The sequence below is a fragment of the Dermacentor variabilis genome, chromosome 4, assembly GCF_050947875.1.
Source record: "Dermacentor variabilis isolate Ectoservices chromosome 4, ASM5094787v1, whole genome shotgun sequence".
Classification (NCBI taxonomy): Eukaryota; Metazoa; Arthropoda; class Arachnida; order Ixodida; family Ixodidae; genus Dermacentor; species Dermacentor variabilis.
In genome coordinates, this window is record NC_134571.1 from 198,710,168 (window position 1) to 198,735,665 (window position 25,498).

Sequence of the window (25,498 nt, forward strand, 5' to 3'; positions counted from 1 at the left end):
TGTCACTTTCATTTCCGGGTGTTTAGTCATACTTCTTCTTTTTTTTTTTTTTTTACAGAAGTTGTCCCCACGACACACAGGTGGCGACGGTCGCCACACGGCGCCATTTTCTTGTCATGTTGGCTCCTATGCAAGCTTTACTACCAGTTTAAAATATACCTTAGCGGAGAGATCGGGGTTGAAAAAATATAAAGAAAGAAATCGCCTGCAGCTGGGAGCCTCCCTTATCGCGTAGTAGTGTGAAGGGCACGCTCCGCCTCGCTTGCGAGCTGAAACCAAATCAGCTGGACGGGCGCCCCCCAAGAGAGGGGGCTCCATTCGTGCGCAGTAGAAGAAAGGGAAGCATCCGGTGCGAGGCCGCTCGACAAAGCCGCTGCGTATCGTCGGCGCTTGCTGCTGCAGCCTGCCACCCGAGAGTCGTCGCCGGTGCGTCGTCTTGTTTTGGTGAGCTTCGCCAGAGGCACGATTGCGCCCTCGCGGGCGTCACTCTCTCTCTCCGAGACTTGCGTCTGGGGCAGGGACTCTGCGTGTTTCTTTTCGACGTCCTGCAATCGCGTTAAAGTAGGTTTTGCAAAGGACTGGGGACCTAGTTTCTATCAGTCTCTTTCGGGGATGTCACACAGGTGCGGTCTGATTGACCAAGCCACTGGTAGTGAATGCGGCGATGGAAATGGCACAGCTGCAGTTGGCGTTATTTTCACGTCACGTAGCTATTGCTTACGTCAACAAGATGCCGGTGCCGTGTCCTGCTGTCAGCTATACGTCATTTTATAGCGAAAGTATTCAGGAGAAATGGTCGAATGAAACACTGCTGCCGGTGAAGCCGGTCATGCTTTCATGACGCACAGAATAGCGAATGTGCCTGGCAAGTTGAAAAGAGGTCTCCTAACGAAAGTAAAATACTAATGAGGGCCAAGCGTGGTACTAGACTCACGGGACAACTTTCTGTGGCAATGAAGGAAAAAGCTACCGGCGCGTGGCTGCTGCACAAGTGTTACGGCGCGAAGTAGTCCGCCAGCGTTTGAGAGCGTTTTTCGTTGCTCGGAACAGACTCTGAATCGACAGAGCTTCACGTGCGACGGTTTCCCGTTCGCCCAAACGCTGAAGGGAAAAGGCGCAAAATATGTAAACCTTTTACATTTAGTGTTTCTTTTATCTTGTTTAAATTTTGCTGACAAGGTGTTTATGTTGTCTCTTTCCCAGCTTAAGCTAAGGTGGATGAAAACACGGCACTCTCTTCAGAAGCGCTCTCACGTGTGCGCGCTTTGCTCCCGTAGCGTACCCTCCGTTGCCACAGAAAGTTGACCGCGAGTATAGGTGCTATGGAAAAAAAAGCTCAATAAGAGTGAGATGTTTGCTTAGAATGAGCGTTACGTACTGGTCTAGGCGAATAGGTTGGTTGTCCAGGTTTAGCCATAACATTTCTTTCCATGCTTGAAGATAAGAGTTGTCGAGTTTTCGTTTGTGCGTGCGACTTACCGAGGAGAAATTCTTCAAGAAGCTGGCTCTTATTTTTTAGTGCGCACTGACAAGCGCGGTATTCTAAAATTAGAACAGCTCGAGTTGTTTGCGGGCAGGGAGGGCGTTGGTTCTGAATTAGTGAGGTTCATTCCATTGTCTAAGGGGGCATAAGCCTCACTGAAGGGGTGGGCACGCCTTATCTTTCTTGACTTTTGCGCGTGGCTGGGAGAGTTCATGCCATCCTACCGAAGATTCGATAGACAAAACAATGTAACGCTTCCTTGTGTGCTCAGCTGATGGGCGACCCCGCGCCGCGCAAACGAAGCGGAACACCGCGTACGAACTGCCCCTTCCTGGCTGCCTCGTATAAATAATGTTCGGAGGCTGTCAAGGAAACTCAGGTGGCCGTGAGAGCTCCCGCCTGTGACGCAGTTGGGCAACGCTTTCCGGCCAAAGCGCTTCGTCCCTCAAAACGCGTACGCTTTCGTTGTCAGAGGCGACTCCCTACAGCGAGGCGCACGATCGCATGTATAAGCGGTGGGCTGCCACTCAACTGCGCGCGGCAACCTTTAGTCAATCAGGCTAAATGCGGTTAACGCGCACCGGCTGTTATTCTGTGCGCATAACCAGGTTCGCAAATCCTCGTCAACGTTGCCGTTGTGCACGCGTGTGATATCTGACCGCTACATCAGGCGTTTATTTCATATAAGGTGTCTCTTCTTAGGCAATATGTGCAGCAGTTTTTATATATACAGATTTTTAAAATATCTTCAATGCTAGGCAGCGAAATTCCAGCAAGCGATCTGGATTACTCAATAGGGTGGATATTATTTATACGAGTACCGTAAATGGCATTATCGGCTCATAAACAACATTTCACTAATTAGGCTTTATCTAAAGTGTTTGCGCCAAATATTGCGATTCACAAATTGTAGACGAGGAGTTTGCGATGCGTATCTAATTGGGAAAACTTCAAAAATGGCACCCGTTTCGAGATTATAATTTTCAAATTTAGCAACGAAATGCGTTGACGTTCTAGTTATTCTTGTGCTGCAATGGATAAAATTGTGTTTTGGTGTAAAGGTTCAAGAGAAACAACCTTGTATTTTCATTGAAACTCTGACGGCGCATGTATTGAAGCCGGTGCCGTCCTCACGATTCGTTCAAAGTGGGTATGCCTTCGAGCTCACCGGCTACAGTTCGTAAACTGCAATATGGACCGCAATAGTAATCAGTTAAGAACATAATTACTAACATTTTATTAATTAGTCGATCATGCATTTTGATACATTATGCAAGTAATGAATTTCTCTTCGAACAACCCAGTTCAGAAATTAGAGGTGTGTTATTATTTGCAATGATTTTTTTGTAATTTGTAGCCTAATCAAAGAACAACACTGACACGCCTGCTATAATTTAGTATAGATGGGCGGGGCAGCTTTTGTTTATATTTTTTCTGGGGGGGGGGGGTGAGGACGGACGAAAAAGGTGAACTGATGGTGATGATGATCTACTGCCATTTTCCCAACAATAGTTTGTACGTGTCTTGCTTATCTCGACTGCTGACCGGTTGACGCTTCCACCCACTTATCGTTTGCTTTGCTTGGAGGAAGGTGTAACGCTTGTTTTAATGTTTTGCTTGTCATTATGTCAATCGCGTGCTTCTCGGTATGCGTGAAATTTAAGAATGGCGCACTATACGCAATACGGGAGATGATAAAGGCTTGTACCAGTCGAATGATATTGCCTTCTTTCATGCTGTTGTGTCTGGTAGCAATTCTCGAAATAAACCGGCCTACCTGTGCGTGTATGTCTCTAAGCGTTGGATTCTTGTCGTGTTTTTTGGTCATTTTGTATGTACTATCCCAGTACCCGTAGGCATGAGGCCTGGGGTACGGGTATACTTGACGAAATTATAGAAGCACAGAACATCACACTATGAACTCCTAACGCACACGAAGAATATACCAGACGTGCATTGAACAGAGAGATATACTACCGGACATCAGGAGTAGCTTTATAATCGCCCCCCCCTCCTTCATCCCCAAAGAACATGAACCCAAACCATAGCGCAGGGTGACGGAAAGCAAGAGTTCAAAGACTCAACAAAGTGCTCAAAGACACTGAGCATGTGGCTTATGTTGATGCTGCAAAGTATCCTTCACAACCAGTCATGGGGCTCTGGCAGTTGTTACGGGTACAAAAATGTATATCGCAACAACTAGCTCCATACGTTCCAAACACCCAGAAGAAGGGGAAGCAGCTGCAATAGCTTTAGCATACGCATCAAGCACTGTATGATGCATCATCATCGACTCCAAAGCCGTCGTAATTAATTACACCAAGGGACTTATATCAGCGCAAGCATACCGGATTCCCATTGGAACACATCATACCCGCAGAAGGACTGTTCGACTCAACTGGACGCCAGGCCATGCAGGGGTAATTGAGAATCAACGCTGCGCACGACGCTGCCCGAGCAAGTATCAACCGGGGAGCTACTTGCATCGCCCATCGCTCTTTGGACAACAAATTACCGAAGAGACCCAAAAACAACTACGGCCCCAAGAACTAGAACGAGATCAAGAAATAACAGCTTCCCAATACGAACAAATGACTACTTATGGAGGAAACCTAATATTACCGGAGTGCTCGCTATATATAGCGAGCACTATAGCAAGGAGAGTACTTATAAATACCCTCCTCCTGACTAATCATCAAACGCAGACCAAGCAACCACGTGGAGACTTCTACAAACAAGCACCTTTCCTACGCCACTACTCATGCACCGAATACACCCAGAATCATATTCATCACACTGAAAGACATGCAATACATCACGTGCCGACCTCCATTACACGATATGGGCATGCTCATCAGCTGCAAACAATATCAGGCACAGCATAAACCACAATGCTGAAATAAAAACTCCTGAGCGGTGGGAGGCTATACTGCTCAACGAATGCCCAGAAGACCAGCTCTGGGCTGGCCGGCTGGTGGAGGATGCCGGTACGGTTCAAGGACTGGCTGGCGTCTGACGGAAAGGGAGCTTTACGGGTCTAGCCTCCCAGCCTCTCCGTTCCCCCGTCGAACCGAGCAGGGATCTTTCAATAAAGATTTTTTATATATATCTCTCTCTCTTTCTTCCGCCCACTGTAGCGCTTCTGGAAGGGGAGCGTTTCCTGAGGTCTCGCTGGGTGAATCCCTTCGCATTCGATTGGGATGCACTGATCGATCTCCCGATTTTTGTTGCAGCATACACATGCCTCATCTAGTTGCGAATAGTTACTCCAGTATATTTTTGTATACGGACAGGCCGCCATTGGAATATGAACCTGGCAACGTTTAACGCTAGAACGTTATCTAGTGAGGCGAGTCTAGCAGTGCTATTGGAGGAATTAGAGGGCAGTAAATGGGATATAATAGGGCTCAGTGAAGTTAGGAGGCCAAAAGAAGCCTATACAGTGCTAAAAAGCGGGCACGTTCTGTGCTACCGGGGCTTAGTGGGTAGAAGAGAACTAGGAGTCGGATTCCTGATTAATAAGAATATAGCTGGTAACATACAGGAATTCTGTAGCATTAACGAGAGGGTGCCAGGTCTTGTTGTGAAACTTAATAAGAGGTACAAAATGAAGATTGTACAGGTCTACGCCCCTACATCCAGTCATGATGACCAGGAAGTCGAAAGCTTCTACGAAGACGTGGAATCGGCGATGGGTAGAGTGAAAACTAAATACACTATACTAATGGGCGACTTTAATGCCAAGGTAGGCAAGAAGCAGGCTGGAGACAAGGCAGTGGGGGAATATGGCATAGGCACTAGAAATAGCAGGGGAAAGTTATTAGTAGAGTTTGCGGAACAGAATAATGTGAGGATAATGAATACCTTCTTCCGCAAGCGGGATAGCCGAAAGTGGACCTGGAGGAGCCCGAACGGCGAGACTAGAAATGAGATGGACTTCATACTCTGCGCTAACCCTGGTGTCATACAAGATGTGGACGTGCTCAGCAAGGTGCGCTGCAGTGACCATAGGATGGTAAGAACTGCAATTAGCCTAGACATGAGGAGGGAACGGAAGAAACTGGTACATAAGAAGCCGATCAATGAGTTAGCGGTAAGAGGGAAAATAGAGGAATTCCAGATCAAGCTACAGAACAGATATTCGGCTTTAACTCCGGAAGAGGACCTTAGTGTTGAAGCAATGAACGACAATCTTGTGGGCATCATTAAGGAGTGTGCAATGGAAGTCGGTGGTAACTCCGTTAGACAGGATACCAGCAAACTATCGCAGGAGGCGAAAGATCTGATCAAGAAACGCCAATGTATGAAAGCATCTAAGCCTACAGCTAGAATAGAACGGGCAGAAATTTCGAAGTTAATCAACAAGCGTAAGACAGCTGATATAAGGAAGTATAGTATGGATAGAATTGAACATGCTCTCAGGAACGGAGGAAGCCTAAAAACAGTGAAGAAGAAACTAGGAATTGGCAAGAATCAGATGTATGCGTTAAGAGACAAAGCCGGCAATATCATTACTAATATGGATGAGATAGTTCAAGTGGCTGAGGAGTTATATAGAGATTTATACTGTACCAGTGGCACCTACGACGATAATGGAAGAGAAATTAGTCCAGAGGAATTCGAAATCCCAAAGGTAACGCCGGAAGAAGTAAAGAAAGCCTTGGGAGATATGCAAAGGGGGAAGGCAGCTGGGGAGGATCAGGTAACAACCGATTTGTTGAAGGATGGTGGACAGATTGTTCTAGAGAAACTGGCCACCCTGTATACGCAATGCCTCATGACCTCGAGCGTACCGGAATCTTGGAAGAACGCTAACATAATCCTAATCCATAAGAGAGGGGACGCCAAAGACTTGAAAAATTATAGACCGATCAGCTTACTGTCCGTTGCCTACAAACTATTTACTAAGGTAATCGCAAATAGAATCAGGAACACCTTAGACTTCTGTCAAGCAAAGGACCAGACAGGATTCCGTAAAGGCTGCTCAACAATAGAACATATTCACACTATCAATCAGGTGATACAGAAATGTGCGCAATATAACCAACCCTTATATATAGCTTTCATTGATTACGAGAAGGCGTTTGATTCTGTCGAAAGCTCAGCAGTCATAGAGGTATTACGGAATCAGGGTGTAGACGAGCCGCATGTAAAAATACTGAAAGATATATATAGCGGCTCCACAGCCACCGTAGTCCTCCATAAAGCAAGCAACAAAATCCCAATAAAGAAAGGCGTCAGGCAGGGAGATAGGATATCTCCAATGCTATTCACAGCGTGTTTACAGGAGGTATTCAGAGACCTGGATTGGGAAGAATTGGGGATAAAAGTTAATGGAGAATACCTTAGTTACTTGCGATTCGCTGATGATATTGCCTTGCTTAGTAACTCAGGGGACCAATTGCAATGCATGCTCACTGACCTGGCGAGGCAAAGGAGAAGAGTGGGTCTAAAAATTAATCTGCAGAAAACTCAAGTAATGCTTAACAGTCTCGGAAGAGAACAGCAATTTACAATTGGCAGCGAGGTACTGGAAGTCGTAAGGGAATACATCTACTTAGGGCAGGTAGTGACGGCGGATCCGGATCATGAGACGGAAATAATCAGAAGAATAAGAATGGGCTGGGGTGCGTTTGGCAGGCATTCTCAGATCATGAACAGCAGGTTGCCATTATCCCTGAAGAGAAAAGTATATAATAGCTGTGTCTTACCAGTACTCACCTACGGGGCAGAAACCTGGAGGCTTACGAAAAGGGTTCTACTTAAATTGAGGACGACGCAACCAGCTATGGAAAGAAGAATGATTGGTGTAACGTTAAGGGATAAGAAAAGAGCAGATTGGGTGAGGGAACAAACGCGAGTTAATGACATCTTAGTTGAAATCAAGAAAAAGAAATGGGCATGGGCAGGACATGTAATAAGGAGGGAAGATAACCGATGGTCATTAAGGGTTACGGGCTGGATCCCAAGGGAAGGGAAGCGTAGCAGGGGGCGGCAGAAAGTTAGGTGGGCGGATGAGATTAAGAAGTTTGCAGGCATGGCATGGCCACAATTAGTGCATGACCGGGGTTGTTGGAGAAGTATGGGAGAGGCCTTTGCCCCGCAGTGGGCGTAACCAGGCTGATGATGATGATGATGATGATCATGATGCATAGCCTTAAATGGCAATGCACGTACTGTCCTTTGTGTTATGGTATAGCGTTTCTCTTCTAATGTTTTTCTTCCCATTGTACATCTCCGTGGTCACTTTTGTTTTCAGTCTATGCAATCAATTGTCTGTCTCTCTTTCTCTCACTTTCTTTTCTTTTGACTCGTGGTTGTCTATTTGCACTCTCAATTAACATGTACTTGGTCGCCAACTTTGTGTACCTCTTTATCCATTCTATGTCGACGCTTTTCAGGTACAGACACTTGTGCATTTTAGCCACCCATTTATTTTCAAACGTGTTCTTGAGCTTTCCTTCAAAACTAATTTTTCTCTGTGCTTCTCTGACTTCAAGAGAGACCCAACCCATGTCACCCTGCACTGCCTCATTTGTGGCTTTACCGTGGGCGTCTAACGCCAATCGGCCTTGCGATCTATGCTTAACTTCCAACCCCGAAAAGATATCGAACATTAAGCACATAATGGCACTTGCGAACGTTACCGCTAGCACCATAACTCCTTTCCAGATTCCACGCAGCTCCTCATACTTATTGTGGCCCCAAAGTGCTCTATGTTTCGTTATTGCTGTATTCCGCTTCCGCTTTACATTCAAATTATCTTGGTGGACGCCTGAGTAGTTATTTCCTTGGTTTATGCACATACTTTCGGGTATCTATATTGTTTGGCTATGATTATGACTTGCTGCTGAAATGATACCACGTACTTACTCTTACTTACGTACGCGTACACGTACTTACTCGTCTCTGCATTCAAGATCATAATTCTCAATTTCCCTGTGCTAAGCTTAAAGCCTAGATTTGTTTCTGCGTGGCCACACATGTTCCCAAGTCTCTGTAGATCTCTTGAAGCGTCCGTTAGAAGCCCTGTGTCTGAAGCATACATCGACCCAGGGACCTTCTGTGGCACTTTTTGTCCATTAGGAACGTATGATAAACCGCACCTTAATTCCCTGTTTTCCCGTCATCTTTCCTTGTCCTTAAAATAAAGCGTGAACAAAATGCTTGTTCACACTAGCAACTTGTCCACACAACTTGGCACAAAATTGGCAAGGCACTCTAGTGAGCCAGTGGAAAGAAGCTATCGAGTCCAGAAAAGTTAGTTTTTTTCGTTCTTTCAGCCCGGTTCTTACGCGCTAAAGGCCAGCGGACGCAAACGTCTATTGCAACCTTCTTGGGCTGCGCCATTTTAATGCCAGCCCTTATATTACGAATATATTTTTGTTTTACCTTTTAACGAAAGGAATCGCACCAGGAAGAAAGAAATCGCTAGATTATCGTGTATCCCGAAGTAGGCATCAAAAATAAATGCGCATTCATTAGTTATTCATATGAAAGCAGCTATCATATGGTATCACTTTAGAAGAGTAAACTGCTGGGCTGGTTGGTTATCCGACCTAATAATCCAGCTTTCCACCAAGACCACACATGCACACAATAAAGGACACAATACGGGCGCGTTTAGACCTTGAATGAAGCAACGGTAAATAGTGTTTTAGATGAGTTTATAAAACTCGGAAGAGGGCTATGTTCACCCATGAACAGCCAGTTAACGGCGTGCTTCAGTTTTTATTTTTAGGGTTAATGTTTATAGATGGGCATAATTGCTGGGCTTATTTGGGCTTATTTGCTGGGCTTATTGTGCGCAAAAAGGACTCCTGCCGTATAATTCCGCCCACTTGAAAGTAGTAAAAAGAGGCATCGCATACCTCTGCCAGGAGTCGTTACTCCGGAAGTTGTGTGTGCGTGAGATGCAAGCTAGCTTTGACAACCAATTAAGCAGGCTGGTTGCAGCTGGTTTGCCCAAGTCGGTCTTGGTTCCTGTGGCAGAAACGCTTCTGAAGAAGACAAAAGCTGGTGCTAGCAGAAAAGATTCGGTGAGCAAGGAGTAACCTATAGCACCGTTCCCTACATCCACAGGGTTTGGCATTGCCTGAAAAAACGTGGCAAACTGGTACAACGTACCGGTAGTGTTTTCAGCTCCCAAAAAGCTAGCTCAGCTTAACCGACGCGTTACTTGCGAAGACCAAAAGGTTGGCTGCCAGAAAAAGCATGCCCAGTGTTTCATAACGTGTGCCACAAACTTAGTTTATGAAATTCCCCTGCACTGCGGAAAAAAAAATATATTGGACAGATGGGGCGTTGCGTGAATGGCCGACCTAGGAAAACGTGCAAAATATATAGAAAATAGTGATGGTGAACGGCTAGTAGAAGACTCCAGGGCTTGTACCAATTGGATTCCATGGTTCCGAGATGTGAGGATTTTGGGTAGAAGCAGGCAACAAATGGCACGTGAAACGTTGGAAGCTTTTTACGTTAGAAAAGCTGGTCAGAATTGTGTCAGTGACACATCTGTTTTACTGTACGAGACGGAGCAAAAATTTCTCTCACGCTTACTCAGAGAACGTGTCTTTTTTTTTCCCCCCGAATCTACTTGATGCTTTCTACGCGTGCGCATGCGCTCGGGTTCGGGAGGGCTGTATATGTAGGATGCTTTTACGCTCATTAAACAGTTAAAGTAAAAAAAGCGCCCGTGTTGCCTTCTTTCTTCAGTGTGTGGTCTTGGCGCAAAATTCGTTTATTATGTGGCATCATGCTTAATAATAATCGTCCACAATTACCTGCCGTGGTAGTGCAATCGTTATGGCATTGTGCGGCCGAGTTCGAGGTCGCTGGCACAATAACCACCGAGGCGTCCGCATTCCGACGGAAAAGTGAATGCGAACTGCTCATTTAGTTAGATTGACCACTTGCGTCACGCAATAGAAACGCAGGTGCTCAAAATTATTCTGACGTTCACCCTTACGGCACACCTCATTATCTTATCGTGGTTGTGGCACGTAAAACAGGAGAGTTCAATTTTAAAGCTGCACTATACTTTCAGTTCTGTATGGTAGAATTACAGTTTACTGTTCTTGGATCCATTGTAAGTACACTACTGTCCAAAATAACTGGCGCTAAATTGTCATCTCATGTCTCCTGGGAAAATCACAAAACCGAACAGTCCGCAGTTTTACGCGGAGTCAACCAGACCAACGAGTCAACTATGCGTGATTTAAGAAGCTACATTATGGGAATCCTCAGTAATCACAGTGTTAATAACTTCAGTTAATTGCAGGTCATACATAACCAAAAGTTCGGCTATCATAAGATAACCTGAATGTGGCGAGTCACTTCTGCAATATCCCGCAAGCTGGAGGAAGTGTCATGAAAGGGAAAAGGTCACGAACTAGGAAAAGGACGATTTTTTCCTCTACCGCTAAGATTTATTTCTCAGAAGTCCGTATAGGTTTCCTTTGTAGCTTCGTGCTAGATTCGAATGGATAAAAATTTTCCCTTTCATGAAATAACTTCCTCCTATCCTTACTGCGGACTAATTGTCGAACGCAATGCCACTTGACGTCAAGACTTAACCATCATTTCGACTCTTGAAACGCAAATTAGGGACTACTGCCCCACCCTCCATTCATATCATCTAGCCGCCTTCTAACTTCCAGCAGTGTTACTTGCTCTAGAGCTACTTCTTTTGCCAAATTGTTTTGCAGGACATTTTGACTAAAGGCATGCACATTTCGTAGTTTTATTTGATGATCAACATAAGATACGGCGGGGAGGGAGGGAAGGGTAGTATTCCACTGCATAACTACTGGTGTATTGTAATTTCTTGATAATCGTTTCCGGTAGCTGGTGCTCTTGTTCAACATTATATAAGTGTACCGAAGACTCATCGAAGTGTACTGGATATTTTTAATGCCTATCCACCTATCCTATTCTTTTCAAGTGTTCGTGTCGCGTTACCGTGGTCGTTATTGTCTCATTGACTCTATAATCGCTCCCCACACTAATATCATGCCTCCTGCACGTACAGTGCGGAGTATCGTTACAGTGCTTCCACTATGAGACGTATTCCTGTGTTTATGCTTATGTAGTGCAATAACTTGAGCTCGCATAACAGTGCATAACGTAGCTCACACTCGAGTGTGCGTTGGTGATGCGGATCACAGTTCTTTTCGCCTCGGCCAAATCGAAAGCGTCACGTACTGTAGCCGGTCACGCCTCGCGTTTTCTTCCACGGAGTCTTCGGCACATCCGTCGCGTCGTAGCACCACCACGTCTAGGTGTGACTGCGCGACGAGTGTCATGCTTGCTTTCACTGTTTCTGTATTTCTCCTTACTCAATGCGGCCCAATTTTTTGTCTTGCTGTTAATGTTACCGTCCGGTAACATTAAGAGCAAGGTAATACACAACTTACGCTACATTCTCGGCGACTTAGCGCTGGATTTGAAAAGGATTTCATTGTATTGTGGTTTCCCCTTGCGAAATGTTTATTCATTTACTTATTTACTCATACATACGGCATCCTAACTGCACTGTAGTATAGTATTGAAAATAAAAATTGGGCGAGTAAATACAGATAACAGTATACAAGGACTGCTTTATTGCTATATTACCTTAAATACGAGCAATCAACAGAGGTAAATAGATTTCCTAATGCAAGCATGGAAAGAAAGTACGACAAGACGAGTCTTCGTGAGAGAGAACCAACATCTGGGCATCTCGAATGGTATCTGCGAACTTAGGCATAGACAATGAACGAAGAGCACCACGCATACTGAGTCCCAATAACAACTGGAGCATGGAGAAAATACATTTGAAACTTCAATCCTCCAAGAAACTCTCATAAAAAGTACCCACGCCACAATTGAGCAAATCGTCCAGGCAGCAATAACGAATTTTGCCGCAAGTATAGCCAATAAGGTTACCACGCTAGGCGCCAAGATCGATGGACTTGCAGCGCAACAAAACAACTTCATAGCCCACATCAAGACCTACGTAACAAAACACCACCTCAACACGTCACTAAATGACAATCAGCCCGACAGAAAGCGACCGCGAGCGAACGGCCGAAGATCCTCTCGTTCAGTTTCACCTACACGCGAACGCCGGCAGGGAACAGAAACAGCCGAAGATGGCGGTCCCTAATCACACGACTACAAATGCGCTCTCGACTCTCCGCGTATGGCAGGGGAACTGTTTTTCCTATCGACTGCGGCATACTACCTTACAAGAATTTGTCAAACAAGACCCACCCGACCTCATAGCACTGCAAAAAACAAATACGCAAAACGTCTGGCTCCAAGGGTACAACGCCCACATACAAACAAAACGCGCGGCAATTCCCACTAAGAAGAATCTCCCTGTAAAGGAATTGGAACCCGTCAATACACCGATCGAACACACCTTAATCGAAATCATACCGGAGAGGAAATCGCTCAAGAGCGTATTCGTAGTGAGTGTGTACAGCCCTCCCAGAGACCACCTTTCAGACTTCGGCCACTTTGTCCGAGAGATTAAGAAGCGCACCGATGGTCATCAAGTCGTTACCGTAGGGGACTTCAACGCCCCACACACGCCCTGGGGATACCAGACTACCACGAAGAAAGGAGCCCGAGTGCACGACACTGCACAACAGCACAGACTCACCATGTGGAATGACGCAGTCCAAACAACGAGGATAGGTAATAGTGTCTCCAGAGACACAAACCCATATCTCACCTTCACGCTAAACGTGCCCTCGGCAGTATGGAGCCGACTCCCCGAAACCCTGGACAGCGATCACCACATCCTCCAACTAACCGTGGCTCACACTCGCAAGCTCGATAGGCTTGGTACGGCCCGGGTAATAAAGATTTGATTTGATTAATGGAGCGGAAGTCATTCAGAGAGGTGGTAAATGTCGAGAGCACCATCGAGAACATGGATGACTGGCTGAAGAAAGTCCTCGACACGGCAGAACGCCACACGAAAACAATACAGCTGAATGAAGCAGTGCCAGCCGTCGGCACGCATCTCCTCCACCTCTGGGAAGCCAGAAGAGCTCTCCTCAAGAAATGGAAGAGACAGAAGCTAAACAAGACATTAAAGAATTGAATTACCCTCCTCACCGAGCAAGCACAGGCATACGCGGAGAGATTAGGAAGACAGAACTGGCACGCATATTGGGACAAACTCCAGGGAACCCCGAGCCCAAAGACGACGTGTCATCTCCTGCGCGCCCTTCTCGACAACGGCCCTACGAAGACGCAGCGGCGACAGCACCTCTGTAGGCTCGTGCACGACCACGCCGAGGAGACTACTCTCGAGAAGCCCGGTCTGCGTCAGCGGAGGCAGAGACCGTACCCGTCACCTACTCAGGGATCCTTCAACATCACAAGCTGGAACGCAGGGTGTACCCACCACCAGTGGCGTAGCCAGGAATTTCGCTCGGTGGGGGGGTCTCACGTTGGAGCTCCGCCTCCTCGCAGAATTTGTCGAAGGATCAAATACATGAATAATAACTGCATTGGCATTGCCAAAGATGCTGCAAACGAATTCTTGGACGCTACGCACTGTCAAGACCAGGAAAATATGTATATTTTTATAAAAGAATTTATTCTTGTGTACCAAAAATTGTGCCAGAAATAGCTGATATCAATGCTTCCATGCTTTTTGTCCATTTAATAATACAGAAAATATCACACGAACTTTAGAACTACACCAGTATGAAACCAGCAAAGCAGTTAATGCCGCTCACATGACAAATGTAAAGGCTGTGAAATGAACAAGTTGAGGACAAATATTTTAATGAAACTTTGTCATTCAATAACTTTGTTTACATTTTTGTACATATGCAACTGACAGGGGAAATTCTCTGTGACGCTGTCCTTCGTTCCAATGCACTGCGCAGGAGCATCTGTCAGTGGCCGTGTATTGTAATTGCACCGAAATCGTAGTCGCAACAGAGATCACATATAAAAAGCCGCGTTGCTGCAAAATACACGTTATAAATTCGAAGTACAATGGCATACACAAATGCGAAGATAAAGCTTGATAAAAACCAAAACGTGTCTCTGGGAACAGAGTTCACTGCATGTATCCACAAAACCTCGAAACAAGCTATTTAAACAAACGTATAAGTATTCAATAAATCTAAGTATCTAAGCAATAGTCACTGTGTACAAGGTGCTTCGGCTAACTTTAGTCAGAGTTTAAAAGTATGCCGACGCACTCTAAGACGACGCGACCAAGTGCATGTTGCTCAATATTGTACGTAGTGTGTCACGCTATATTTTGTATTTTTGCTTAAATAGGTTTATAATCAAGTTTATTAAACCAACTTCTGAATTAACGAAGCTAGGAAAATATTCCATTTAGAAAATTGCAGGACGATTCGCAAAACATCCGAATAAACAGTTTCTGTCTTTGTATACATAAAAATAAGTATTATTGTATTTCAGCTGACTGATGATTCCCGCGACATGCCCGTTGCGCGTCGTGATTGCGCTGCTTCCCTGCGTTCCGCGCACAAACAGCCATAGGCGCGCAGCCGCTTGAAAGGCGACAGGGCAACCACGTAGACGTTGGCAGTGCCATTTACACCGGTGATGTGCTCCCCTAGCGAAAGTTCCTTATAGCGGTAAGCAGACGTATCGGTTATCGCTTGTGCTGCTGGAAGCAACAGGCCCGTCATTTCGCGATACCTGTGAGTAAATTGAACATACATCAATAAAAAAATAAAACCAGTTTTCAGAAGGCTAAAAATGGTAGAATAAGAGTATCCTAAATGACCAGACGCAGTCTTTCACTGCATTTACGTTTATTTCTCATGCACTTTCACAGCAAGCGCTCGAAGAGGTCACCTTCTGCAGCGATGCAAGACTGGGATCTTCTGAGAACGCTTCCTGTCGCTGCCTTGAGCACCATCGGTGAAATGCTGTGTCAGACTTCTGTTATATTCTCCTGTAACGCTTCTGGAGTCGTCGTTTCCGTCGTGTATACGTGATCGCTAATATAACCCCACTAGAAAAAGTCAAGAGGGTTGAGGTCGGGTGACCTTGCCGGCCACAGGACAGGCCCATTTCTCCCTATCCGTTGCCCTGAGAAGGTAACATCAAGCCATGCTCGTGCTTGACTGCAGCTGTGGCCTGGGGCACCTTCGTGTTCATACCAATTTGCGTCAAGGCGGGCTAGTGGCATGTTGCAGCAGAAGTCTTCAACCGGCCCTTTGAAGAACTCTCATACCTCTTGCCGGTCAGAGTGTTGTTAAAAAACACTGGACCAATGACTGTGCTGTCATACATTCCACACCAAACGTTAAAAGACCACTGATATTGGTGGCGGGATCCTCCCAGCCAGTGGGGATTTTTCTCACTCCAATAGTCTGCGTTGTGGATATTTACTTGGCAATTTCGTGAAAAGTTCTCCTCGTCAGTCCGGATACTTTCTTGAGAAAGTCAGAATCCTGCTCCTCCTGAATCAAAATCCAATTCGCAAAATCTAATCTCTTTTGAAGATCCCTTCACTCCAGGCATTGCTGCAACTGCAGCTGATAAGGGTGCCGTCCAGCTGTTTTCAATATCATCCAGGCAGTTCAGCGGGACACACCGAGCTGTGCGCGTGCTATCGTGTGGATTAGCCGCCATGAAAGACAAAACATCGGAGCGAACCTCATTATTTATGACTGAAACTCTCTGCCTCTTTCTTGTGACGCTGCCGGTTTGCTTCAGCGACTCGTAGGTGTTGAATATTGTCATCGGGCTCAGTCGCGTGCGCGGGTGCCAACTTCGAAATATTCTTGCAGCCTGCCATCTCTGTCCGCCTGGAGCTCCTAGGGCAAGGGTCATGTCTGCTTTTTTTTTTCTCGTTGGAAAAAAGCATCACGAAATTGCTCGCACTTTAACAGCCGATGCACTATAGTCTGTTTCATCGCTGTCTGGAACTACCACCTACCACCACCGTCAGTCACTTTGCGCAGCGCAGGAGATAAAGGTTGCTAGCTTAAATCGAACAGCCAACGCTTGCGTCGCTGCCCTGTCGCTTTTTAAGTGGCAGCTAGCGCACCTATGGCTGTTTGTGCGCGGAACGTTTGGGAGTAGTGCAATCACGACGCGTAAGCGGGAATGTCCCGTTGTGTTTTTTTGTATTTCGCGGACATCCAGAGTGACCTGAAAAACACTAATACTTAATAGATCGATAGACAGAAACTGTTTATTCGGACGTTTTGAAAACCGCGCTGCAACTTTCTAATTGGAAATTTTTTCCTAGCTTCGTTGCTTCAGAAGTTAGTTAATTAATTTTGAATAATTATATAATTAAACAAGATACAAAGATTGCGTGACGCACTGCATACAAAAGTGAGCAACATGCATTTGGTCGCGTCGTCTTTGAGTGCATCGGCATATTTTTTAACTCCAGTTAAAGTTAGCTAAAACGCTCTGTATAACGCGTCAAACAAGGCAAATAAGTTACGCAATCACAGATTCACAGATCACAGAATCCTAAGGCACGCCCCCCCCCCCCCTCCCTCCGCTACCTCGACGCATCGCGCGCGACACAAGGCGGCGAGCTTCCTCCCCGCTTTTCTCCGTTGCGCCCATAAGACTGACCCACCATCACCGGCTCACAACCCCGCCCCCCCCCCCCCACCCCTTCTACGCTTTCACTCGCACATGCAGCATCCGGCGCGCGCTAACGATCTTATCGCACTTGGACTTCATACGGAACATGACGGCGACAACAGGAATGCGCCTTGAGTGTCCATATAATTGCTATCGCAATATTATAACAGTATCCGGCAAGTGAAGAGTGCCGTGGCCCATTACTTTTCGCAAAAGTGGTAACAAAATCGAACTTTAAGCATGCGACAATTCACTGCGCTGCAATGTCTATTTGTGTGTGTGCGTGGGGGGGGGGGACACCGAAATGAAGAAACGCAAAGGAAAGCACGTTGGCCACGATCGAATGCCTATTTTGGGCACCTAATGTAGCTACCTAAGGAAATTGAAGAAAACGTGAGGCGCTTGGTCCACTAAGAACAATATGCATGCTGCTCTTTATCCTACACTGCCGAGATAAAATACTTTCCGTTGACGGCTGCTAGCCAGAAAGCGTCAAAAACTCTCTGAGGCCAAAATCCACTTGGCCAGAGAAAAACGAACGCGCACCGCTGTGCGCCGCGTGGTTGTCAAGGCAACACGTGAAATACGCATGATCTCTGGCTGGCTCTGGCAGCCCGCGGGTAGCGAGAACAAGAAAATTGAAGAGGCTCCAATGTGGTCCTCGCGAATAAAAATCAAAGTAGAAAAAATAAATAAGAACGCAGTTATCTTTTCTGGCTTTAGTGCCTTGACAAAGATGCTTTGGCGCGCAGATTAAAAATGTTGATATTCTTTTCTTTGACATGATGGCACAAATGAACCATCACGACGTATCGTCTCATTGGACCCCGCTGCGTGCTCTGTCAACTTGTCGGATAGTGTGCTGATTTGGCTTGTTTCGTTGTATGGTCCGATGTACGACTTTAGAAAAGTAAATGCAGCTTTGGCACCAAATGTTTATAGGACCATTAAACCCACAAAGATTCGGGATTGAAAATGTAAAGCGCGACATTGGAAATGTCAATGCACCTTTCGCATCAAAACTTTAGTGATGTTTATGCCCATAATGTTTCAGAATTGAAATCCATGCGCTCCATACATTCCGCGGCCTCTGCGAGATGCCGCGACGAGCCCGCTCGCCATCAAAGCGCCCTTGAAACTTTGTGCTCGGATGTGGTTCTTTGCGTCATGGGACTCATGGTGCATGGGCGTTGCCACGAAGTTCAGCCTGAGTTCACAATATTCGCGCCGAAATGTCTTTTCGAGCGTAAAAAATACATTCTAGAGAAAATCCAGAATGATTTCCGGCGCCGGGGGTTGTTTTGGTCGGCGGTGTATCACGGCCCGAAAAAATTTCGGTGAGGGGGACTGAAGCCCCATAAGCCCCCCCCCCTCTGGCTACGCCCCTGCCCACCACCTCACCCAAAGCTCAACAAAGAAGAAAGCACTACACTCAGAAGACTTACATCCACAGAATCCTCATGCATAGACTATACCCAACGCTACAAGGATGCCACTGCCCAATGTGCGGCGTACCGGACACCTTAGCGCACCTGATCCTCGAATGTCCATGGCATCTAGACAAACACGCGTTGCCTTCACCGAGAGACTGTTGCAGCGCTAGACAAAGCGAAGACCTCATAGAAACGCGGAAGGCCATGCTCGTCTCCGAGGACCTGGAACAACAACGACGCCTCATCGCCAGGGCCAAGGAGGCAGCAAAGGCCAGAGGGTTCCTGGAATGAGGAGACCTCTCACCGAGAGTAGAACCGGGGCTTACCCCGGAATACTGTTTCCAAAATAAAAGTTTATTCCTCCTTCTCCTCAGTGCGATGATAAAGAAGGTAAGATTAAAAGTAAAACAAATTCTGTGGCCTTACGTTCCAAAACCGCGATATGATTATGAGGCACGCCGTGGTGGGGGAACGCGGAATAATTTTTACTACCTGATATTTTTAACGAGCACTCAATGCGCAGTACTCGGGCAATTTCGCATTTTGACCCCATCGAGATGCGTCGTCGCGTTCTGAATTTGATCCCGCGCCCTTGGACATAACATTGCAATGCGAAATCGACTACGCCAGCCCGGCGGCTGAAAGTCTAGATGTTCCAAGGCATAACGTTATGGGTTCCGCTTTTCGTGAGCGAGCGTTAAAAGACTGCGTGTGAGATCGGCCAAAAATAGGATGTAATTAGAGATAAATATAGTTCCACCCATATTAGTAATGATATTGCCAGCTTTGTCTCTTAACGCATCATTACTAATATGGATGAGATGGTTCTAGTGGCTAAGGAGTTCTATAGAGATTTATACAGTACTAGTGCCACCAACGACGATAATGGAAGAGAAAATAGTCTAGAGGAATTTGAAATCTCACAAGTAACGCCGGAAGAAGTAAGGAAAGCCTTGGGAGCTCTGCAAAGGGGGAAGGCAGCTGGGGAGGATCAGGTAACAGCAGATTTGTTGAAGGATGGTGGGAACATTGTTCTAGAAAGACTGGCCACCTTATATACATGCCTCATAACCTCGAGCGTACCGGAATCTTGGAAGAACGCCAACATATTCCTAATCCATAAGAAAGGAGACGCCAAAGACTTGAAAAATTATAGACCGATCATCTTACTGTCCGTTGCCTACAAAGTAAGGTAAACGCAAATAGAATCAGGAACACCTTAGACTTCTTTCAACCAAAAGACCAGGCAGGATTCCGTAAAGGCTACTCAACAATAGACCAGATTCACACTATCAATCAGGTGATAGAGAAATGTGTGGAATATAACCAACCCTTACATATGGCTTTCATTGATGACGAGAAAGCGTTTGATTCTGTCGAAACCTCAGCAGTCATGGAGGTATTACGCAATCAGGGTGTAGACGAGCCAGATGTAAAAATACTGGAAGATATCTATAGCGATTCCACAGCCACCGTAGTCCTCCATAAAGAAAGCAACAAAATCCCAATAAAGAAAGGCGTCAAACAGGGAGATACGTTCTCTCCAATGCTATTCACAGCTTGTTTACAGGAGGTATTCAGAGACCTGGACTGGGAAGAATTGGGGATAAGAGTTAATGGAGAATACCTTAGTAACTTGTGATTCGCTGATGTTATTGCGTTGCTTAGTTATTCAGCACCAGACCAATTGCAATGCATGCTCACTGACCTGCAGAGGCAAAGCAAGTTCGTTGCATACTGGAAGTGGTTTTGGAAATGTATGGCGCATACTGAAGGCTCTCCGCACTCCTGAAATCTGCAAGAATCCTACGGCTACATTGTGCATAGCGACTGGCCAGTCAGCAAAAGTAATAGCAGAGGAATTTGCAGACATTTTCGTCTTTCCTGCATCCAGTGACACCACAATTAGCGACCTTCCTTGTTTGACAAGTCACAGCACCGTAACCGCCTCCTACGGTCCAGCTTGCCAGATGGACGAGGCAGATTCGACTCTTGAGGAACGGCCTACACGCGCTGAGCCTCTCCAAACACCGCACTGCTCCAGGCGCAGATGGTGTGACGTACCAAGCATTGCGGAACGTTGATAAGAGTTTCCATGACCGTATATTGGACGAGTATAATGAAGTATGGAGAACCGGTGTAATCCCTGCTGAGTGGAAATCGTCCGTGGTAATACCAATTTTAAAGCCCGGGCGTCCGGCAAGGCACCTCAAGTCCTACCGACCAATATCCCTAACTTCAAACATCATCAAGTTAATGGAGCGAATGTTCTTGTTTCGCTTAGCTTTCAGGCTAGAGGAGCTGAATTTTTTCCCTGATGTCATGAGTGGCTTTCGTCGCCGCCGTTGGGCTCTGGACAGCATTTCAGACCTTGTCTCAGCACTCGAATTTGCTAAAGAAAACAAGCATTCCGCATACATGCTCTTCCTAGACATACAGCAAGCTTTCGATTCAGTTCCGCATAAGGCGATTATTTTCGCTCTTGCAACCGCGGGAATTTCGGGTCGTCTGCTCCAGTTTGTGCATAATTTTCTATCGGAGCGCCGGATGAAAGTGCGTGTCGGAGGAGTAACTAGTAAATACCGAAATGTGAAGTGCGGTGTTCCACAGGGCAGCGTATTATCGCCGCTTTTGTTTAACGCGGTACTCGCCGCGCTTCCAAGTCGTTTGCCTCGAGACACTGACTTCCCTGTGAGCATAGCTGTCTACGCAGATGACATTGCTCTGTGGATAAGCGGCCCTTCGCACCTTGGTCCGCGGCTTCGTGCAAGCTTGCAAAGAGTGCCATAAATGCTTGAAAATTCTACATTGCGTCTTCAGTCGTTGACCTGAGTAGTTGTGGCGTTTACCCACAGTTGCGGATAGGCCGTTAATGGGTGGGTAAATTAGGCGATAAATACAAGAGAACTAACAATTTGAATATTGGAACTTAGAAAGTAAAATTTTGTAACAGAAAAAAAGGAATCAGAAGAAAACCATGAGTTAAAATAAAGAACATAAATAAATAACATAAATAAATAAATAATTAAATAAATAAATAAATAAATGCAAGCGGCACTTATGCACTTCGGTAAGAGCCTACTCCTCGTCGTCCGATCGGGTTCTCGATGCATTTTCTCCAGAAGCTTGTCCGCGCATTGCTTGTTCGCATCGCCAAGTTTGTTTGTTTGCTTGTTTTCATAAAATGAGGAACAACGCAACAAGACGAACTCTACCGAGATATCCAAACATTTCATTAGCTGGCCGAACCGAACCATTCTCTTCGAATGCGCCGCTTCGCGTAGAGAGCTGAAACGCGCGTACCATGACACTTTATGCTTCGTAGACGTTCATGACATATAAAAATTCTGACACTGAAAAGACAGCCGCTTATGTGCGAGTGTGTGTTAATCTGACTTTGAGATACCCGCGTAATTCTTGGAAGTATCAGCTGATAACTTTTACGGCCGTACACAATGGCGAAAATGCAGAAGGATGAAGAATGTAGCGTATCTGGCGATGCCGAACCTTGTGCTGCCATGTCGTGTATTTTCCACATTAGTTTTAACATAATTCGCTATATGGCGCAGTAAACTTCACAGTTGCAAGCAGAATAGTGGTAGAATAGTAGTAGAACAAAAAAATAGTGCTTTTATCTTACTAGTAATGTGAAATTGGCCGCTTTTATAACATGGATAGAGCAAAAATTCCGAGTTGGCAATGTATGCAATTGTATACATAGCGTTTGAAAAGGTACCTTCACCCGTCCTTACAATGTAGACTCGTGCGATTTATGTTCGTAAACATGAAAAACACCGGGCTATCGGTAGAGACAACGCAGTCTAGTCATAGCGCGTGGGTGGCGCAAAAGCGAGCTTATAGTCGTTTGACATGTCTATATACACTCCCTGCACACTTGCAGCCTGCTTGGCTTGTGGCCTGTAGCATGGTGCTCATACATAACCCCGTTCAATTGCCACGGTAAGCTCATAACGTTTTCGGGAAAAGACACTGCAGCTGGGCTGCGATTGATCAGCCGTGCATGTACTTTCCCTCTGTGGGACTCGAAAGATTTCACCATGTGTCGTTTGGGTTCGTTGTCTCTAGACACATGGATGCACCTACCGCCTGGATTACCACGGCGTGAACAGACCATGATGTACCGTCTGTGGCTGGGCGTTGCATTTACGAACTCATATGCTTTTCTTGTTGGAATGGCTAACAGCTCCACGTGCGCCACATGCAACATCGATGAGACGCTCGCACGTATTATCTATGTCTGCCTGCGATATAGCGCCCAGAGACAAGTGCTGTGCAGAGTACTGGACCGGTTGGACAATCGTCCACTATCAGAACTCAAATCTTTAGGTCAGTACTCCCACAGAACATCCACGCTCAAGGCCTTACTCGCGTTATTAAGGTTCCTGCGGTCTGCGGGTCTTCACGATTGACTTTAAGAACGCCGCCCCCTACCGCTCTATAGTGTACGCGGTTTGTTCGTGTTCGTCTCTCTATCTCGTCCTTCCGCTCTCCTTCTATTTTTATCCCCCTTCACCCTTCCGCCCGTGCAGGGTAGCCAACCGGAAGTGCCTCTGGTTAACCTCCCTGCCTTTTTATGCATCCTTTTCTCTCTCTCTCTCTCTCTCTCTCTCTCTCTCTCTCATAACGTATTTGCAGTGTTAAAAATAAAATGCTTTCAGTATGTGCTGCTTGTGCGGCAGTCGCTATTCCTTCTTATGTTTCATTTTTTTGCCTACTGTTTCCTCCTACTTGCGTTCACTCGATTTATTTTAGAGCGCAGCTCGTAAGCGCCCGTTCCTGCGGCGAGCGTCGGCGTGCCTCGGCGTCGTATAGCTCGGCGTCACCGAGTGAACGAGCACAGTGAAAGAAGAGAGCGAATGCGGAGCGCAAGGGGGGGGATGAAATACGCGAGGAGGAAAGCGGAAGAGGGCATGGCGACAGCATGAGAAGAAAATCGTAGTGCGGCGACCATGACTACGAGATGGCGCTACAATAGCGCGCGTCGTCTGGGAGGTCTGTCGGCGGCGGCGCCTATGAATCGCCCCTATACGTCACACACTTCGCTTCATTTGCAACGGCCCGCACGAAACAGATTGTCCGCGCCAGCCAGTATATCGCGCAATGATGCCACCTGCGAGCTGCGATCAAATTTCTCAGTAGGGAGTATCGTAATCGTCGGTGAATATGTTTATTCCTCGTTTCCACTCATTTTATTCATAGCGTATTAATGCTTGAATCCAAGGTATATCGCGTTTTGCATCCTCTCGTCAGTGCGATTTTCGTGCTCAATCATAAATGAAGTAGCAGTAAGTAAGCTTTTCCAACCACTTCATCGTAATCATCTGACTGCCACCTACACGAACCGCAAATGTACTCGTGGTCTCGTTTGCCGGCGCCGAATCCAATTAATTAATTAATTTATTTATTTATTTCTTCAAAGGTCTCTCTTGAGACATTACATGAGGGAGTCGGGGGTTAGTTACAGATAGATACTACAAATTACAAAGGAATATTTCCCATGAGTCGCTTGAATGCAAGTGGGTCAATGATAGTGGCAACTTCGGCCGGCAGGCCATTCCAGTCTCGCGTTGTGCGCAGAAAAAAAAAAGATGATTGCTGAAAAGTAACGGTATGGGCGTGTGCGGGATATACCGTGTTAGAGTGACTGGTGCGGGCAATGCGATGTGCTCTTTTTATGTACGGGTTGTCAAAAGGCAAAGAATGAAAAAAATTATGAAAAAGGTTAAGACGTGCTATTCTACGGCGTGGGGCTAGAGAGGGCAGGTTTATTTGGGCTTTTAGTGCTGAGATGCTTGAGCTGTACGAATAAGTTGACAGGATAAATCGTGTCGCGCGGTTCTGAACCGATTCGAGGGCATTAATAAGGTTATTGTGGTGGGGGTCAAAAATAGCATCGGCGTACTCCAGCTTGGGCCGCACAAAGGTTAGAAAAGCAAGTTGTTTAATATGGGGAGGGGCGAGGAAAATGTAACGGCGTTCCTTCGTACTGGTGCAGGAAAAAAAAAACGTGGGAGAGACAGAAGCGGCTCCGCAGCGCTTGACAGCATGTGGGCCGAAGTGTTGCTGTCGCTGCTGCTGGTGGTAGCGTCCGCGTCGCTGTCGTGGATCCTGCGGAGAAAGCGGAAGCTAGGCCTCTTCCGGCGTCATGGCATCCCGGGACCCGACCCGGACTTCTTCTGGGGAAACTTCTTGCAACTCAAGGAGGACCGCGTGCAAGTGAGTGCACACACGAAGATTTTAGTGATGGCTGGGAAGTATAGCAGAAACCAGTAGCGTATAGGCCAGGGCAAGAGAAGTCGCGTAAGCCATGCAGTTATTGCCACCGTGATTTCTCAGATGCCCTACTCTGCTTTTATGAAAGGCTCCCATAGGACGATTTCCCGCTTACTGCAGCAGCGTGTAGGCCACTCAGTTTGGGTTGACGGGTGATGCAGACTTGAAAGCGCTAGCCTGTTGGCGTAATCCTCATCTCATTGTTTAATACGATGGGACGTTAAGCTGGCGCACTGGTGCGCGTACTCTAGATGCGTATAATATAATGCTGCGCCAGCGCTTTCTTCTTGGCCGTGGGAGCTTACTTAGGGCAGCACAGGTAAAAGAAGCTTTAGGGACATTATAGAGGCACAAAAGGCTTTATTTAAGATCATATCAGACGGCGGCTGCGTGAATACGCAGCCTTCTCAATTTTCCCCGTCTTTCTGGCGCAGGTCATGGAACGGTGGATAGCTGAGTACGGAAAGGTGTTCGGATACTATAGCGGCGAGATGCCCTACATTGTGGTCTCGGATGTGGAGATAGTCAAGCAGTGCCTCGTCAAGGAGTTCCCCACCTTCCACGACCGGGCCCCGTTCGTGCTCAGCGTGGAACCTTTCGCCAGCTGCATGCTACAGCTGAAAGGCAGGCACTATTCCGCAGGATGTCGTGCCATGTACTAGCAGGTAGAGGTGAAGGGTGCTCTGTT

At 46.5% G+C, this 25,498-nt stretch overlaps 1 protein-coding gene across 1 annotated transcript in view; it reads left to right on the forward strand.

Moving 5' to 3' along the window:
- The first annotated feature begins 311 nt into the window (after positions 1-311).
- Positions 312-25,498, forward strand: part of LOC142580045 (cytochrome P450 3A8-like) — a 73,403-nt gene continuing 48,216 nt past the window's right edge. The window contains exons 1-3 of the mRNA XM_075690793.1: positions 312-444; positions 24,533-24,753; positions 25,245-25,434. Coding sequence (XP_075546908.1) covers positions 24,583-24,753; positions 25,245-25,434 — 361 coding nt within the window. The 5' untranslated portion in view covers positions 312-444; positions 24,533-24,582. The remainder of the gene's footprint in view (positions 445-24,532; positions 24,754-25,244; positions 25,435-25,498) is intronic.